At 41.9% G+C, this 16,260-nt stretch overlaps 3 protein-coding genes and 1 long non-coding RNA gene across 10 annotated transcripts; 2 read left to right on the top strand and 2 right to left on the bottom strand.

Moving 5' to 3' along the window:
• Nucleotides 1-44: 44 nt before the first annotated feature.
• On the top strand, nucleotides 45-1,889 carry LOC124305051 (metallo-beta-lactamase domain-containing protein 1). Of its 4 annotated transcripts, none has more exons than XM_046764022.1 (4): nucleotides 45-479; nucleotides 698-760; nucleotides 879-995; nucleotides 1,124-1,889. In XM_046764022.1, exons 1-4 carry the CDS (start codon nucleotides 329-331, stop codon nucleotides 1,324-1,326), a joined length of 534 nt encoding a protein of 177 aa, XP_046619978.1. In that variant the 5' UTR covers nucleotides 45-328; the 3' UTR covers nucleotides 1,327-1,889. The 4 variants fall into 4 exon arrangements, with proteins under 4 accessions (XP_046619978.1, XP_046619976.1, XP_046619977.1 ...); XM_046764020.1 differs by having other exon boundaries at nucleotides 46-479; nucleotides 596-760; XM_046764021.1 differs by having other exon boundaries at nucleotides 48-479; nucleotides 876-995.
• LOC124305040 (carcinine transporter) lies at nucleotides 1,045-6,193 on the bottom strand. 2 transcript variants are annotated; one of them, XM_046763997.1, is made up of 12 exons: nucleotides 6,081-6,193; nucleotides 5,388-5,606; nucleotides 5,001-5,168; nucleotides 4,781-4,884; nucleotides 4,537-4,691; nucleotides 4,158-4,326; nucleotides 3,777-4,025; nucleotides 3,099-3,313; nucleotides 2,234-2,415; nucleotides 1,913-2,091; nucleotides 1,497-1,740; nucleotides 1,045-1,360 (listed from the first exon to the last, which is right to left on the bottom strand). In XM_046763997.1, the coding sequence occupies exons 1-11, from the start codon at nucleotides 6,141-6,143 to the stop codon at nucleotides 1,503-1,505; spliced, it is 1,941 nt and encodes a 646-aa protein (XP_046619953.1). In that variant the 5' UTR covers nucleotides 6,144-6,193; the 3' UTR covers nucleotides 1,045-1,360; nucleotides 1,497-1,502. The 2 variants fall into 2 exon arrangements, with proteins under 2 accessions (XP_046619953.1, XP_046619954.1); XM_046763998.1 differs by lacking the exons at nucleotides 5,388-5,606; nucleotides 6,081-6,193 and having other exon boundaries at nucleotides 4,950-5,108.
• On the top strand, nucleotides 4,668-9,081 carry LOC124305056 (uncharacterized). Of its 2 annotated transcripts, none has more exons than XR_006908310.1 (4): nucleotides 4,668-4,803; nucleotides 4,952-5,264; nucleotides 5,370-6,514; nucleotides 7,466-9,081. It is a non-coding gene; the product is annotated as an uncharacterized LOC124305056 (long non-coding RNA). The 2 variants fall into 2 exon arrangements; XR_006908311.1 differs by having other exon boundaries at nucleotides 5,331-6,514.
• LOC124305038 (importin subunit beta-1) lies at nucleotides 6,081-15,680 on the bottom strand. Of its 2 annotated transcripts, none has more exons than XM_046763994.1 (7): nucleotides 15,040-15,308; nucleotides 14,265-14,323; nucleotides 14,005-14,187; nucleotides 13,518-13,871; nucleotides 13,221-13,370; nucleotides 11,230-13,082; nucleotides 6,081-6,193 (listed from the first exon to the last, which is right to left on the bottom strand). In XM_046763994.1, exons 1-7 carry the CDS (start codon nucleotides 15,092-15,094, stop codon nucleotides 6,184-6,186), a joined length of 2,664 nt encoding a protein of 887 aa, XP_046619950.1. In that variant the 5' UTR covers nucleotides 15,095-15,308; the 3' UTR covers nucleotides 6,081-6,183. The 2 variants fall into 2 exon arrangements, with proteins under 2 accessions (XP_046619950.1, XP_046619951.1); XM_046763995.1 differs by lacking the exon at nucleotides 6,081-6,193 and adding an exon at nucleotides 9,507-10,454 and having other exon boundaries at nucleotides 15,040-15,680.
• Nucleotides 15,681-16,260: the final 580 nt, after the last annotated feature.

Below are 16,260 nucleotides of genomic sequence, written 5' to 3'. Positions count from 1 at the left end.
ACTCGTGCGTATGACAACTACCGAGCCATCATTACGAAGGTGACGGTAGAATTGTCACACACTGATTATTTTTTTTAACCACATTTTGAACACGCCTTCCGTTAAAAAGTGCCTTTCTTCTATTCGCTCCATAAGTAGGAAGTTGAAGGATAAGAAATCTGTGCCATCGTTTACAACGTCATCTAATGAGGCTTTCATAGAATTCACTTCAGTAGAGTCTATTAGCGTAACTTAAAACTATTACACCTATTTCCGTGCTCATTTTCTTTCGAGGTTAAGGGTTTCAATAATATCACATATAGTGAAAGAAGAAACAAAGTTTTCAGAGATGTTGGATGTAGTTGTATTATTTAACGGCTACTCGAAACGTCTCAGTCACAACAGAACAGAGGCCAACTGCACATGCACGCTTATCAAAGGACCAAAAATCATTATCGTGGATACAATGACGGCCTGGGACCGAGAACGTCTCGTTGAGGGTAGAATATTATATCTGTTATCCTGAGAACCATGAACATATCAGAGACAAATATTTCGATATCTTAATGCTAATAATCACGTGATGTCATTGTTCGCTTTGTTTAATTCTACGTAGCTTTGGAGAGACACAACGTACAACCAAGAAACATTGATTATGTTGTTTGCACACATGGCCACGCGGATCACATAGGAAATAATAATTTATTTCTCAATGCAGAACACATTGTTGGCTACAATGTTCACCAAGGGACTATTTTTTATGAGAAGCAGCTTCAGGACGGTAAACACCTCTGTTATTGGCACACCAATTAGTGGCGACTTGAATTTTCGATTGAAGCTGCAGGAATATCAATTTTTAGTATATAAAATAAGACATTGCTTCATCTCTGCCACAGAAGATTACCAACTCTGCAATGGAGTCAGTATTACCGCAACACCTGGGCACACTTACGAGGATGTCACAGTTTTAGTAGAAGCTGGTACAGGGAGGGAGTCTGTCAAGTATGCTATAACAGGTAAAGATCGCGCTCTTAATTTAATCCATGAAATAACTTAGCGGAGGTATAAAACCCGAATAATTCTTTTAATCCTCTGTATATCTTATTTACATATATTCACATAAAATGTAACGGTCGGCGTGCAGGTGACTTGTTTGAGAAGGAAGAAGACGTCGCAGATCCATCATTGTGGAAAGAAGTTGGTACCTTTGCACTCCGGAAAATTCAGACTTCCTCACGTTTGCGAATAATGAAATATGCTGATTACATTATCCCCGGACACGGCCCAATGTTCCGAACCAATGACGCTCTAATTCGTTTGTTGGAAAACCAGACCGACGGAGAATGATCGCTTAGCGGATATTCGAAGAATTTCCAGAGATCTGTGAAGCAAGTTTTCGTAAAAACTATTAGGAGAATAACGTTTTATTCATTATTGATGGAATCAGTGTAAACTGTACAAAGCAAGCTGAGAAAAATTCTCTCCGTTTTACAACGCTTCAAATTATAGCTATTTACCTGACTCTAAAACCAGTAAGCCAACTTTATGGCTCCATCAGAGTCTCGCTGTGTGTCCATTACGCTTGATTGGCGAACAAGTCGCCGCATACTGGCATGAGAATCGCGGCAATCCTTTCCAGTGTTGAGAGGAGACTCCTCGGAAGCAGTTTTTTCGGTAGCATGAAACGGGTCTGGTGTTTGCTGCATTTCAACTGTCTCGCCGGCTGAAAGATCCTCATACGAAGTCGTCGTCGACGATGGCCTGCGGAAGCCAGAAACGAATAACTTTTACAACTAGACACATTGTAATTTAAACCCTTCTAGAAACACATGTTGCTCTTCTCAGAGGTGATGAGAACCCAAAACGCGCGTGATAAGAGGGTTCGGGATAGAGTAAAATTATGCAAAGTATATGTAGTGTTGTAAAAATTTACCTTTTCGGTATACACCGTATACAATCTGCCCACGACCAATTTTTCCCAAACAGCTCACCCTCCTCCACTGTTTGTGGTAAACGGTAATGCAAAGTCTCCGGTAAACGGAGCCCCGACAGCCCACCGATCATCGACACCATTCCGAGAATGATCAGAGGGAGGACGAGGTTTTCTGTGCCCTGTTAAAAATTAATAATGCGCTCATGATACATTTCAACATCAAAGAGCTGAAGATCTTTTTCAATACCCAGATTTGGTCAATAATAATATATTCTGCTTCTCTTCAATTCCCTACATTGATCAAAAATCTGAACCACTTGCCAAGTAGGTGATGAACGGTATGATGATCAATCCTAATCCACTGACATAAGCGGAAAATCCAATGGCAGCTCCCCGCAGTTGAGTTGGATAAAGTTCTCCAGCGAACGGGTAAATAATGAGGAAGGACGCTGAAATCGCGGACTTGGACAGCAAGAATAAAATTAGAGTAGCTGTAACGGCGTCTGCAAGTACGAAAGTGGTTGTAAGTATATTGCAGATTTTCGTGTCCAGTTAGTAAACGAGGATAAACAATCTCAGGTTTCGGAAATATCCGAAATTTACCAATTTCGACAACAAAGTCGTTGGTCGTACACAGGACAGTTTGTGGCGGTTAATTTTTATCCAAGGTCGAAATTCTTTGCCCTACAATAGGTAATCCCACAGCGTTGAAGGGCAGTTTGGCCATGTTTAGCTCGCGCCAAGGTAGAACAGCTATTCTTCGACAACATCGTCTTCAGTTTGCTTTTGGCCAGGGATGGTATGTTTATTTGTTGTGGAAGTAGCTCAACTGCAAAAATATCAGCTTTATCAAAGTCTGTTTTTTGTTTTTTTTTTGTTCTTTTTTGTGTTAGTTTAATGTGAGAGAAAAATACGCGTCAACCTCATTCAGCCATAATCATCATTCTACATTTTACATCAACAACAATCTTGTCGGTGTTGTTTCTATCGACAACTTTTTCAATCTATTTGCTTCAGGCAGTGGCATACGCCTAAAAACCGGAAAGTGATATTGGGGATCATTGTTGCAAGGCAGAGGAGAGCGCTGCGAAATACAAAGGTACCAGACATTGGCGCGAGCTTGACAGTCGACCGTTTTCCCAACTTTACCAGGATCAGAGGGATACTTTTGTAATTTGACACATACCTTCGGGAAGAATGACCGTCGCTATGCACGACGCGCCAGCTACGACCATGCAGAGACACAGGGGCCACCGTCTACCCCAACGATCCATGACCACCCAGCACGCCATGTAGCTTGGTATTTCTGCCAACGATGAGAAGAAGAAACTCAAATGCTCTTCACTTCCAAGTGCTGGCCCATAATATGAGAGGCCAACATAAACCATGTTGTTGGCAAACCTAAAAAGATGCAGAAAAATCGTTGATCGGTAGGTTCATCGATTAGAAGGGTATCTGGCAAAGCATTGGTCATAGTTGATAAATGGTCCCGATATTACGACGCTTCTAAATTATAATTGTGTAATTCGGGTTTGTACAGAGATCATGCTTTTCAAATGCTAACCGATCCCATCAATTTTACAGACGTGAAATAGACAGGGAAATATAGTTGACATGGAATTCGGGATATTTTGCAAACGGGGGATTCGAATTGAAAATTTAAAAACTTGGGCTACCTTTCTCAAAATGCTTTCTTTCTATCTACCTATGCACAGTTTGGAGAGAATTATGATAGATATTTTTAAAGACTAATAAAAAAACACATGACCTTTGGACTTCATCTTTCAAGTTGACTACACGTACCACCAGTTGTATCGTGATTCGAATAGTTGGTACGCGTTTTATTAATACACCTCAAAATTACCAGTTCAGAGTTATCAGGCACGTTTTCAGACGCATATTTGGCGTTTTAAAAAGTGCGAGGATGCCGGGTCCGCTGCGGAGTCGTTCCTCTTCGCTCTTAGATCGTGACATGGTCATCCGCTGGCGAAGCTTCTGGGTGAACGAATCAGGAAGCTCTTTGCCATTCACCCTTGCTAGTGTTTCCAAAATTTCATTCGCTTCCTCCAGACGACCCTTCGCCAGCAGCCAGCGTGGAGATTCTGGAAGGAACCTTTGCCCATAGTTGGCCTTACTATTCAATAACACCGAGAAGCTTACGAGTATTAATTTGGCCATTTGGCATGTTCTCACTGTTCTCTTTGAATGTGGGGAGGGCTCAAGTATTATGTTTTACGCTACTGACCACCAATACAGAAAGTACAGTAGGAACGGGGCACTGGTCGTCAGGGCGAGGAGTCGCCAGTCGCGAACCAGATACGTAACACCTGCCAGCGTACACAATCCGATAGTGTAGAATGTGCAGGTCATGACAGTGACGAAGGAGCGGTAATTTGGCCCTACGAGCTCCAGGGCTGTGAAAAAATAACCAAACTTGTTTGAGAATTTCTGCCATGGCTACTATTGTGCAGGACTACGGGTGCGAGTTTAAGCCAACCGATTTTTTTCCCACCAAAGATTGGATAATTCTGTCCTAGACAATTGGATTATGGTGGAACAATTCATGACTCTGCTCACACAGCTCGGATTGCATCTGATTTAAAGAGCGATCCTAATGATCTTACAAATAATAAACGGTATTTGATAAATTGCAGGAATCGTCAGGCCCACAATGAATCGGGTTCCGGCCCAAGTCCAGAAGGAGTTTGCCACAGACGTTAGGAATCCACCCGTGATCAGCGTTGCCAAACATATGAAGAACGATAGTCGGCGTCCGATTCTGCCCTCAAAATGAGAAAATGGATGTCGTACGATTTTTGATATTGCAATTAAACACTAATTGGGAACATTAGTGAATTCAAATTTTACCTGTCATTCAACATGCCGAAAAGGTAAACGCCAATTGGTCCTCCTGTGTTAAGAGCAACCAGTCCAAATGTCGGGTAGATGGAATAATTACAGACGAGATTGAACTGTGAACAGTAACACATGACAGGTTTAGTTAATCTCCGAAATCAGTGTATCTACCTTTACTTACAGGAGCCATATAATACCATAGAGCAAGAATACGCGTAGCAACCAAACATACGTCGATAACGATGGAAGAAGTCACCTCCGACTCATCGTACTCCCAGCCATGATCGCACGGAATTACAGACCAGGAAGCGTTGGGTGTAAGATACTCGGCCATTAGCATCGCCGGCGTTTCCCAATTAATGTTGTAACGGGTGCAACGGCTGTAAGATTCGTTGTCCCCCTACCAAGCGACCGTTTATCATCGGTACATGGAAAAAAGGAAAGGAAAGAGTTTGCTGTAATGAAAGAAATGAATCCCATTCAACGCTACGAGTAGGTATGTACATACAGATCTAAAACAAGTGTAGTATGTGCAGAGGATCAAAGTTATTTTACTTACCAGATTTGGACAAGCAAGTAATACCTGAGGTGACTTTAATAGGGTCTCTTATTGACGCACCTGACTAGGGATGCCAAGATGCCGTCTCTGAGGAGGATCGAGACCCTCGAGTCCAGGTACTTTGCACCAGTGTGGAGGAGTTTCAGACATGAAAAGCTGATTGAAGGCGCAAAATCCGCATGGCAAACATGCTGGTAGACAGACGAACCATAGAAGCAGCCGTTGGTAACGACCAAACTCTCCGACGATGGGTAACAGATCGTCAAGGTCGAATCCATCCTGTGGCAAAGTTTGTGAGAGAGTCGAAGCAGTGATGACTTACAAGTTTAATAATGGCAAGGAATCGGGCTACCAGAGGAAATTAAAGTGGCTAAACATGTCAAATTGGTATTTTGGTATTTTGGCTCAGACTATGTATTGCGAGCGACTTGCAAGATTTTGCAGGATACCTGGATTTTGTTTGCATTTTAATCCGTTCAGGAAAAGTAATAATTGTAAGGTGATCTTTACCATTTACCAACTTGGCGAATGGAACTGCTGAGCATTGAAAATTGGCATACAACAAATTCAGGGATATTTTGGCACCTATATCTGGTAAGCGTGTAGAGGTGTAATAAGGTGTGTTATAAACCAATTTATGTCACATGAGCCTACTAGTTTTAGCAAACTTTGTTATCACACCAGACCACTGAATGGATAGACGAAAAAAATTTCTGTACGAATAAACTGAGTGAGATTTAGATGCATACTCACGTCGTCGTCGTCGACACGATGTACTTGCCTGTCATCTGGCCCCGAGTTATCTTGAACATTCATACTGGCAATGATGAGGGGCTGGTCTCAGGCTACTGAAACCTCAAGGAAGCCTTAGAAAAAGGTCAGGTAACATGTATCAAGCTTAGTTGTGTCTCATACACGTGACATACAAAAAATTGCTAACGAAAACTGTGATTGTGGCAGCCACAAATTGTGGATTCAGTAAAAAGGTGTCCAAGAGTTTCAGGAAATAGTGGAACCGTGTCAAATGGCAATAGGGTGGCACTCTAGACGAATGGCAACGATGACGTGTAAAAAAATATCCAGTCCTGGGGTGGTTCTTCTATAATTGAATTAGGCTGGAGATGCTTAAGAGAGATTAAGGGCACTGCTGACACACAGCGCATTAGAGAGGATTGATTTCATGCTCGGTATGGAAATAATGATTATCAATGATACTTGGAGAATGATTCTTTATTACATGTCATAATTGTTCTGGTTCTCTGCAAGTTAGTATTCTACAAAAAAAAAAAAAAAAAAGAAAAAAAAAGGATCAAGTGATTGAAAACAGACAAATAATATCGTATTCAGATGCATATTCGTTTGTATCTGGTTGGTGCGATTCGAGCTCAGCAGACCGAGTCGGTCTGTATTGACATATCCAAAATAAAGCAGGTGGTGTGCCAAATTTGGAAAACAATATCTTTGATAATAATCGTAGCGTTACAATCTGAATCAGTTTAATTAAAATTTGCACCAGATGAATCTACGCAAATTTAACGAGAAGACTGCGATAAGTTTGATTATTACTACATTCATTTTTCTCATCTCACTCACGTGTCTTTTCAACTTCCTTGTCATTCGAATTAAAGAAAAAATATATGTATATATTAAAAACAGACTCACAAGCAGGAAATACACTTTGTATGGCACACTCTCTTTTATGCATTCCTTGAGATCTTTCCATTCAAAAATATATTTGGCGCCACAACTGCCATTGCAAAGTACATCAATCACCTTCCTAAATATTGCAGATTTTACAAGTACATTCTTTGACAATTGTACAACACAGGTCTACGTTTCATTATCATCTGCACGTAGTCACATGTTGTTCTCGTCACACAATAGCACGTTTAAACACCGGAATATCATTCGCCCCACCTCGCTTGGAATCGCCCTTGATTCTCGTCCAGACAAATAAACAACGGGTAAAGAACCCCCCTCCCCGCGACCTCTCGCAACTTGTACTTGTCATTTTAGTAATCAAAATAATAACGATTTACTGACTAAATAGGAATGTTTTAGGCTGCATGTCCATCATAAAGTAAAATATATCCCGACATACAGCCGGCAGAATCTTAATCATTGTTTATTTGTTCCAGGCCGTGTAGGCATAAATTCGTTCGACCACTCGGTTATACACATTTACAACATAACAGCGTACGATAAATGGATTGGCTACCATAAAATTTAATCCTAATTTACCACACGTAATTCGTCATACTGACCTCTGGGGCAGTGCGCAACCACCCCACACATATAGCGGCTGGTTTTCTTCTATTCAAAATAGTAATTACAATATAATTCACCCTACAAAATGCAAGTTATATTTAAGGACAGCTTGTCAAGCTGCCGAGTTGAAATCGATTAGTTGAACAGCATGGTGAAGGAATTTTAGGGCTTTATATGCACATATTATACAGGTGATGCACATCTTTTCAGCATCAGGATGCTACAAATAATGGCTAAGGCCTAAACGCTTCAATATTCCAGTGTTTTCTGACGAATTTGATTTCATCCCGGTATTGCCAAGTTATCCTACTTCTAGAAATCTCAAAGGACCTCTAAGTGATTGGCGCATTTCATACTATTGGATGCAAAATTTTTATTCGTTCTTTCGTATCATTTACACCCGCCACGCCACCATTGATGCAATGTAATTCAATCATTTATTACTCTCACTATGAAATTCTTTCAGGCTGCACCCGTGCACATCATACAATCTGGAAATAATTATCTATTTGGATAATTTTAGCAGTCTACAGTGAAATTATCAAGCTTTTGACTATCGATACATAATCTTGAAATTCCGAATCAATACTCACAAAAAACAAAGCTCCATACAGACTCAATATACGTAAAAGTGAAATTATCGGAGCCAGATTGCCTTGGCCCATCAATTCCATGTTTTTTTACATTCCATGAGTAGGCATACAGTCGTCCATTTAATTGCAGATGATACAAAAGTTTACATCAATACAAAACTGAACTGTCGATTGGCAGAACGAAGAGTATGCAAGGGGAAATTTTATTTTCAGTGACTGTGAGGTAAGAACTCGTGTACCTGTAATAGTGATACATAGCTCTTGATAAAGATCCATCGACAATTCGATAGATGGGATGCCAAATTCATGGTAAAAATGACGCTATACTTTTATTAGTTACATGTTTTTATTCAGAATCCATATGGGAGATACCCACTGTTCTTTGATTATTCACTCGGTAAATTTTTTTTTCTTTAACCGAATTTAGCAACTTAAATCACTGATGAAAAAAGAAACAATTACCACAGAGTGCCAAATATCGCTTCACGACGTAGAAAAGTGCCATACGAAAGTCAGTTTAATAATCGTATTGATATAGGTATTGTTGGAGTACACGTGGAAATAATCGATTACCTGATCTGATCATAAGCACAGACGTTTTTGAGTGGTTGAAGTAAGGACTCAGATGATCCAATAATAACAATTGTCATTTAGGTGTATTTTTAGTATGTAACAATCAAAAACAACACATATATTTCAAGACAAGGGCCAAGTTTGCCGAGCCTATAACATCAACAAATGTTATATCTGCTCGTGCAAGATTTGGCAGGTTTCCTGAGTAATAATTTTGTGTCACGTTATATATTCTTGGTTTCAATAAACATAAACTAAAGTGGATGAGAGCTATTACAAAGAGAAAACAGGGAGTAATAAAAGAAGATGTAATAAATATATGTGGTGGGCGAAGAAATAGTTTAATCATTTTCCTCGTCTAAGTTTTCCTGTCTGCATAAATTCATAGTTAAAGTAGTCGACGCTGTTCAATGGCCATTATTTTGAAATGCAAGGTGTGGATATAATTAAATGCAACTTGTACACACATTGAGAGCGTTGACGATTGAATATAACTTGTACAGTTCCTAGTTCCCAGACCCTTTAGGCACTTTTAGTAATTTAATATCTAATCGTAATACAATTATCGCAACTGTTTGGCACTTGAATCATTATACCACGGACGGTGGAAAAAGGTGTTCGTGGCAGCGACACTGCTCTCTGGATTGTTAAAATTTATCGTAACTATTTTTTATTTGTTTCTAATTTCACTTGTGGATGATTGGACAGGCTGGACAAGGCATTACATAACTGAATAAAGAACTAATTATGAAGCGAAAAAGAAAACACGTAGATTTTAATGTATCATCGATAGCAGCAGACAAGCACATACGAAACAATATGACTTACATCATTCATTGGATTATAAAATCATTCACTCCGACCGTTAATTACTAGTGAAACTCTACCGTATTCTCATTCACACAGAAAATTTATCCTATCGTACATTCTATCATCACAGACACATTTCATTGGCGTAACCACCCATTACTCAGAAACTTTCCTACTATTTGTGCTCATACTTTATTATCGCTATGGTTATCATCATCATCATCATCATCATCATCATAATCATTATTTTCTCGTAACAAATGGTTCAACATTACAAACATTCTCGAGCAGGAATTCAAGTTTACCCAATAAACTTACTGGAGTATTCACACAACACGCGCTACATCAGACAACAAAAGAAAACAGTTACCGCGTCGCTCGGTTTCAGGTTTATAATTTGAAGTCTTCTCAGGCTTGAACTCACCGTCGTAATTACGCAGGTTAGGCTGTAGTTCAGTTCAGTTTAGTTCAGTACAGTTCAGTACAGTTTTCAGTTCAGTTTGGTTCGGTTTAGTTGAGTCCGTACAGTACGGTACAGTACAGTTCAGTTTAGTTGAGTCAAGTTTGGTCTCAGACACACTCACATCATCAGAATTTTCATCTTCATTCTTGTTTCACTCATCGGCAACATCCACTTCCCGTAATCCTTCGGTCGGCATGTAGCAGATCTACTGCAGGCAGTTTTCGGCATTCAACCATGGACTGGTCAGATACCGGTAGATCTGGCCCAGTAGATTTAAACATTACCAGTAGACGCCATCATTTTGGAACTCACGCACATCTATCAATTCGCATCCGTACTATCCAATCTTGTTGTCTTTGTATTGTGTTTGATAGTTTTCTAGTCAAATCAAATTGCACGACAGTACAACCACGAGGTGATCTGTGAACATGAAAAAGTTTGAAAATATTCATCAGTCACGAATGTTCTGCAATCGTTACCTAACGACAATATTATTTTATTATTATAGTTTTAAGATTTTTCCTAACAAGCCGTTTCGACAGCTTCTCACGATACTCGACTTGCTAATATGTCGAATATACTTAAGGGACACATGTGATATCTAATTTTTTTCAAATAGTCTAGCAACTGCTCAGACTCGCTGGATTTTCTTATAGATTCGTGCATTACGAAATGTATAAAATATGCAAACTGAGATATCGATGGGTTCAAAAACGAACTAAAGTAAATACAGTGTGCGAGCGAAGATGATAATTTTCAATTTGTCATATTCACTCTTCATAAGAGTTATCGGACAGTAGTACCGAACATTTGGTACAGACATGAGCCCCTTTGATTCCGATGTTTCACTGAATACAATACGAAATCAGTCCAGTCGAGTCATAATTTTTCAAAAATACTTTCATCCACACATTATGGCACGCATGCAGGCACTCGGTAACGATAGGCAAGTAGCACCCCTGTACTCGGGTTTTAGAAATTACAGCTTTCTGTGATTTGGAAATGGATAACATCTTGCTGGTCGAACCATGGAATGAATTCAAAAAAAAATAAATAATCAGAGTGTTTGGGATTGCTCGTAGGATTGAACTGAAGTAATCGGGGAAGATTTTCGTCACGAGCATTGCTGAATTTGAAGTCAGGTAAAACCGAAACAGGAAAAAGTAAAAAAGTTACGAGCAACATGGAAACTCACCAACTAGACTGAAGTGGCACATTCTTCAGCCTGCGAATTTCTTTGGTGGCCCACGTCGCCAGAGTTTTAGTCTTGTTAGTTCGAGACCTGCGTCCTTTGGTCAACAAATCAGTTATCGGCTCAGTTTCGACCATGGGCAACAAGTTGACGCCAAAAACGGTAACCAGATCACCGAGGAGGCCAGCGGCAGCAGCGATATTACTATCTGAATGTTCGCGATCTTGAGCGATGGAGGTGATAAACTGTATGATGAACGGAACATGTGGCTCGACAAGACTGACAGGACTAGGCAAAGTTCCATCACCCCTGAGTCCCTGGACGATACCCATGTAAGCCTCGAGGACACCCTCTCTGAGCTCATTCAAATAGTCGATTAGATCGTAGTCACTCCTGTCGACGTTCGCCTGGGATGCTTGGGCTAGAGTTTGTAAAACAATTTCCAAGTACTTTCTGAATTCAGGGCCGATACTTAGCGCAATGTCACCAAATACAGATAGTATTTGCGGCTTGACTGATCTGTGCACGGTATTGTTGCTTAGGTTCTCCAGAAGGAGGGTCATTATTTCATCGCAGTATGGTAAGACCTTGCTCTTGAGGGCTCGGCAAATATCACCTGTCAACCCGACTGCCGCGCAGCAGACTTGATATTCAGCATGGTTCTTCAAGCCAAGGCAAAGGAAAGGCTTGAACGCGTCCATATACTTGAGGAAGCCTTCAGAGAGCACCTCGACGAGCGTAGATACAGCCATAAGGGCATCTTCCTGCACTCCGCCAGCTTTGCAGGAGTTTGAGTTGAACATAGCGAGTAGAGCAGTCATTATGGCGTCCGAAATTTGGGGAGCATCTTCAGGCGAAACTTTCCTAAGTACCGATTGCAGCGTAGCACAGAGCAGGGACTGAAGGTCGTTGTACTGGGCCCGATCCGAATGGCTCTGAATGTGGGTTTCCATCTGAAGAACTTGTTGAAGTCTCTCAAGAATCACCATCGTTGTCCTTTGCACAGTGACGTAACAGTCAACGGGCGAGTTCTTGACCATTTCCATAAGCGCTTCATATGCCGCGGATCTGAGGTTCGCCTGGGCTCCGTCGACACGATCCGTCGTCTCCAGGAGTCTCTGGATAATAAAATCAAAGTACTGAGACATGCAGTACGTCTGCGGCTGTGTTCCATCATCAGTTGCCTCAGCAGCCTCGTAGCTCGCCTCCGCAAGCCCTGTGAATGCCCAGCAGACGTTCGCGGCGACCCTTGGCTCCGCCTTGAGCCCATTCACCAGGGATTCGAGTAAAGGTTTGAGGTACGTCTCGCTTATCGCTGCCTCTGGTATTATCTCGCATATCCGGCCGAAGGTCCAGGCAGCCGTATCCCGCACGACTACGCTGTTGTCATACATCAGGTGGATTAGAGTGGGCATCGCCTGCTCAACCAGAGGTCTCAGAGTGTTCGGCTCTAAGCCGCCCAGAATCGAACCGAAAGCCATTAGGGCGGCATCCCTGAATCTCCAGTCCTCGCTTTTTATGTGCTCTTTGACAAACGGGAGGACATAGGGGACGATCGCGTCCTCGCAGCAGGACGCAAGGAGCATCAGACATACACCAGCTGCTTTTGACGGATTCCAGTCATCCTCGTCATCAAATTCTTCCTGCTTAGTCAACTTCTGCATAAGTACCGGCACCAGGAACTGCAATGCCCCTTTTGCGTAATGTCGAGAGACTCGCAGTGGAGGTCGACCTCCGTCACACGCTTCCCCCTCCTCCATAGACAAGTCCACTTCCTCGTCAGACACGTTGGACCAGAACTCTATTCCTTGAAGCGCCACCTCGTCTATGTCAGATTTCATCGCCTCCAGGGTGATCTGTACGATGCAAATTGATACGCGGTCAGACATGTGTTATAAATTGGGACCATATTGAATGCGCCGTTTCAATTGGCTGGGCTAATTGCGATTTATATCAAATAAATGAATAAATTGAACATGACTTGCAAGACTTACGGGAAAAAGTGCAGGGCCCATGTACGGTTCCATGTACTGATAGTAGAGAGACATTATTTTTACCAGACACTGCAAAGCTGCGACTCGTACTTGGGTATTAGTAGACTGGGTAGCTTCGCAAACTACTTCCATTATAAAATTTCTCTCACTCTGGAATAAATTTCATAGAATGGTAACTGTATTATTTTGTAAGTTTACCAAATAATATTTCGCAACTTTTGTATAACCTAGATTATTGTGAAAAATGAATTGTACTGCAAGGCTACCTTCACTTTGAAAATAAATCTGTCAACTTACCTCAATGTCAAAATTTCCTTTTGTAAATTCCAGGGAATTGAAGAGAGCACTGGTAGCTGCAAGTCGAACATGATTCGAAGTGCTCGAACCCTTCATGCCATGTATGATAGCAGTGAGTATCTGATTCGACTGAGCAACAAGCACATCTCTGTCAATATCCTGACAGATATATCCGATCGTTTCTAATGTCGCTTCCTTCATCATTTCTGTGCTGTTCGGATCGGCCACATTGTTCACTAAGACAGGTATCAGGTCGCTCCATTGTTGAACAGGAAGTTCTGCAACAGCGACGTAGGCGACGCACTGTGCAGCCGAGCTGGGTCTGTTATTTTCAGTGCCCAAAGCACCGAGGATCTACAAACAGCACAGGAGGAAGGAATGAAAAATGAATAAAAATTGCATAAAAATAAAGCACGTGAGGAAGTAAGAGAAATCTTTTAATATCTTTTCCTTCTTTCAATTATATATCTTTCCTTGCAATGCTCACATTTTTCTTGATATAGTCTCGAGACTCAGCCGGTATGGCGAGCCACCGCTCTTGATACTGTATCTTTAGAGCTGGATCTTTGGATGTCAGCTGATTTTTGAGTTGCAGACCAGCAGCCATGCGAGCAACGGCGCTGACTCCTGCTGTGACCAACACGCCACTGAGACGCTGCACAAACTCATGCTGAAAGAGCCAAAGTAAAATTGCATTACATTATTTAGACAAGTGTGCGTAAGCCAGATATCACAAGTAATGCTTACAAGATTCGCTTGTGCAGCCTGTTCCAAAAAGTTCTGTGCTGCTTCAAGTTCATTTTGATCTGAAAAATAATCATGTAACAAATCAGTAAAGTATTAATTGGGAAGTTTAGCCGCTAATTATTTATGGTTGTCAAGGAGAACTGAAGCACAGTGTTAACGTGTGTATGAACTTAAATCGACTTGACGTGTGTCAGGGTAGCCGGAGTGTGCTTAGTGGAATTTCGTCTGACATGGGTTAGAAACTTCATCTTCCCAACCAATCATGTTTGCAATATGAGATAAAACGAATTTGATAAAATCGCAACTGTTTCCGGTAATGAAAGAATGTTGAATTGACGTCAGCCTCGGAAGCTGAGCAGGTTAGATGAGGAAGGGCAGCCAAACTGTTGGGGAGAATCTAAGTTAAGGGGTGCGAGAATTGAATAAAGAAAAGGCGAGTGAGTCTAGACATAGCAGTTGCTCGATGCGGCGGAGATGCGAAATGCCTGCATCCCAACGTAGATATTTGGGAAACATTGCCAACTCGTAACGGTCGTTGAGTGGTTCGCAAGATCGCAACCGATTGCAAAAGGGTAGACTCGAGGCATTTTTCGAAGCCTTCGGCTGCGGGAATGATGGCTAAGGAAATATGTACACAGTACGTATGTACATACTCACACAGAGCGGGATACGAAGAGCATGCAACGGTTGCAAAATGCTCGGGCCAAACAACCGCCGTTGCCGCGCGCGGCGGCGTCGTCGGGGTAGAAAATGATTAAACGGCCGCGTCACTCACCCGGGGATACGGTCTTCTCGAGGACCTGTATCAGCTGCACCGTGGTCGGATCCATTTGTATTCTTTCTGCTTTGCGATCTGGGCTCTTAGTCCTCGGTTTTCAATCTATTTCCCAATATTACGTTCACTGTAAACCGGCGGTTGCCCACATGTAGGACCGAGTCTCCACCAGTCAGTTGAGTATCCCCTTCCACTTCCTGTCTTTTCCCTCTCGCCCGCTACTTCGGCTACTCCTATGCATGCGTCGTACGTAAGCTTGTGGTGAAATATGTTACTCATGCACACTGCATGCGCCTCGCAAGTTATATGCATGGATGCATGTATGTATGTGCGTATGCATATAGATATGTATGTGGTACGTAACGACGTACAGCGCACAAGAGCCGTACACACCAACCGAAAACGTCTCTTGTCTCTGGCAGACTGGTGCGTATGAATACAGCACCTCCGATTACTCAGCGTAGGGATCTAGAGATATGCATCTGTTAAATTACGGGAAAGTTCTTTCCCAGATTCCTTGATCACTCGAAAGATGTCGAGTCACGTTGCCAATGAGCTTCACTCTCTGTATTCATTCACAAAACGACCCGGTAATTATTCTTCTATTTTAAACGGTCAACCTTGGACTATTTTGTGTATGACAAACGATCATAGATAACCAGCGCCATCTCTTGGATCCCGCTCAATTTTCTCCATTTCCGCTGTTACCACAACTTCCGGTACGGAAGTGAGTTAAGAGCACAGGCATTTGTACCAGAGATGAGTAGGTTGGACCATGTCTTTGGACCACGGTCTTTACATACAGGTCTGGCAACGAAGCCAATTTTCTACAGAGCGGCGTGGTTCTCTTGCTGTCCGTGGTTTTTAGTGTTTGAAATAGTCATGTCGCAGCGCTGCTATCTAGGGATGTACGTGGGTTAGGGATGGTAGGGATGAAAATGTGCCAATAATAATATTATTAGGTTGGCGCTGCATTGCGCACGCGTTGATTATCCATCCCTCGATCACAATGCCGGCCTGGCGGCCACAAAGTGAGATAAATAACCGGCCATGAAATGAACCACCCCCACTACCTTCGTTACCAGATCTGTATGTAAGACCGTGGGTTGAACCTATCCATAGTATTCGTCATGTTAGGTTCCCTAGTGTTACGTTTGACAGCGCCCTACTGGTGGCCGCGAGCCAAAACTTTGAAAAGAACTTGATTAAATTATAATTATT

This window comes from Neodiprion virginianus, chromosome 5 (assembly GCF_021901495.1).
Source record: "Neodiprion virginianus isolate iyNeoVirg1 chromosome 5, iyNeoVirg1.1, whole genome shotgun sequence".
NCBI classification, from domain to species: Eukaryota; Metazoa; Arthropoda; class Insecta; order Hymenoptera; family Diprionidae; genus Neodiprion; species Neodiprion virginianus.
This window is presented reverse-complemented; position numbering and strand designations above follow the sequence as displayed.

Coding starts and splice junctions, on each gene's coding strand:
- LOC124305051 (XM_046764019.1), top strand. CDS start 329: ATGTTGGATGTAGTTGTATTATTTAACGGCTACTCGAAACGTCTCAGT. Junction 480..595: donor CCGAGAACGTCTCGTTGAGG/GTAGAATATTAT, acceptor AATTCTACGTAG/CTTTGGAGAGACACAACGTA. Junction 761..875: donor TGAGAAGCAGCTTCAGGACG/GTAAACACCTCT, acceptor TCTCTGCCACAG/AAGATTACCAACTCTGCAAT.
- LOC124305040 (XM_046763997.1), bottom strand. CDS start 6,143: ATGAATGTTCAAGATAACTCGGGGCCAGATGACAGGCAAGTACATCGT. Junction 3,314..3,776: donor TGCCTGATAACTCTGAACTG/GTAATTTTGAGG, acceptor GCATCTTTTTAG/GTTTGCCAACAACATGGTTT. Junction 2,092..2,233: donor TACCGTTCATCACCTACTTG/GCAAGTGGTTCA, acceptor AATTTTTAACAG/GGCACAGAAAACCTCGTCCT.
- LOC124305038 (XM_046763994.1), bottom strand. CDS start 15,094: ATGGATCCGACCACGGTGCAGCTGATACAGGTCCTCGAGAAGACCGTA. Junction 13,371..13,517: donor AAGGAAATTTTGACATTGAG/GTAAGTTGACAG, acceptor AATTTATTCCAG/AGTGAGAGAAATTTTATAAT. Junction 13,083..13,220: donor TGGGCCCTGCACTTTTTCCC/GTAAGTCTTGCA, acceptor TGCATCGTACAG/ATCACCCTGGAGGCGATGAA.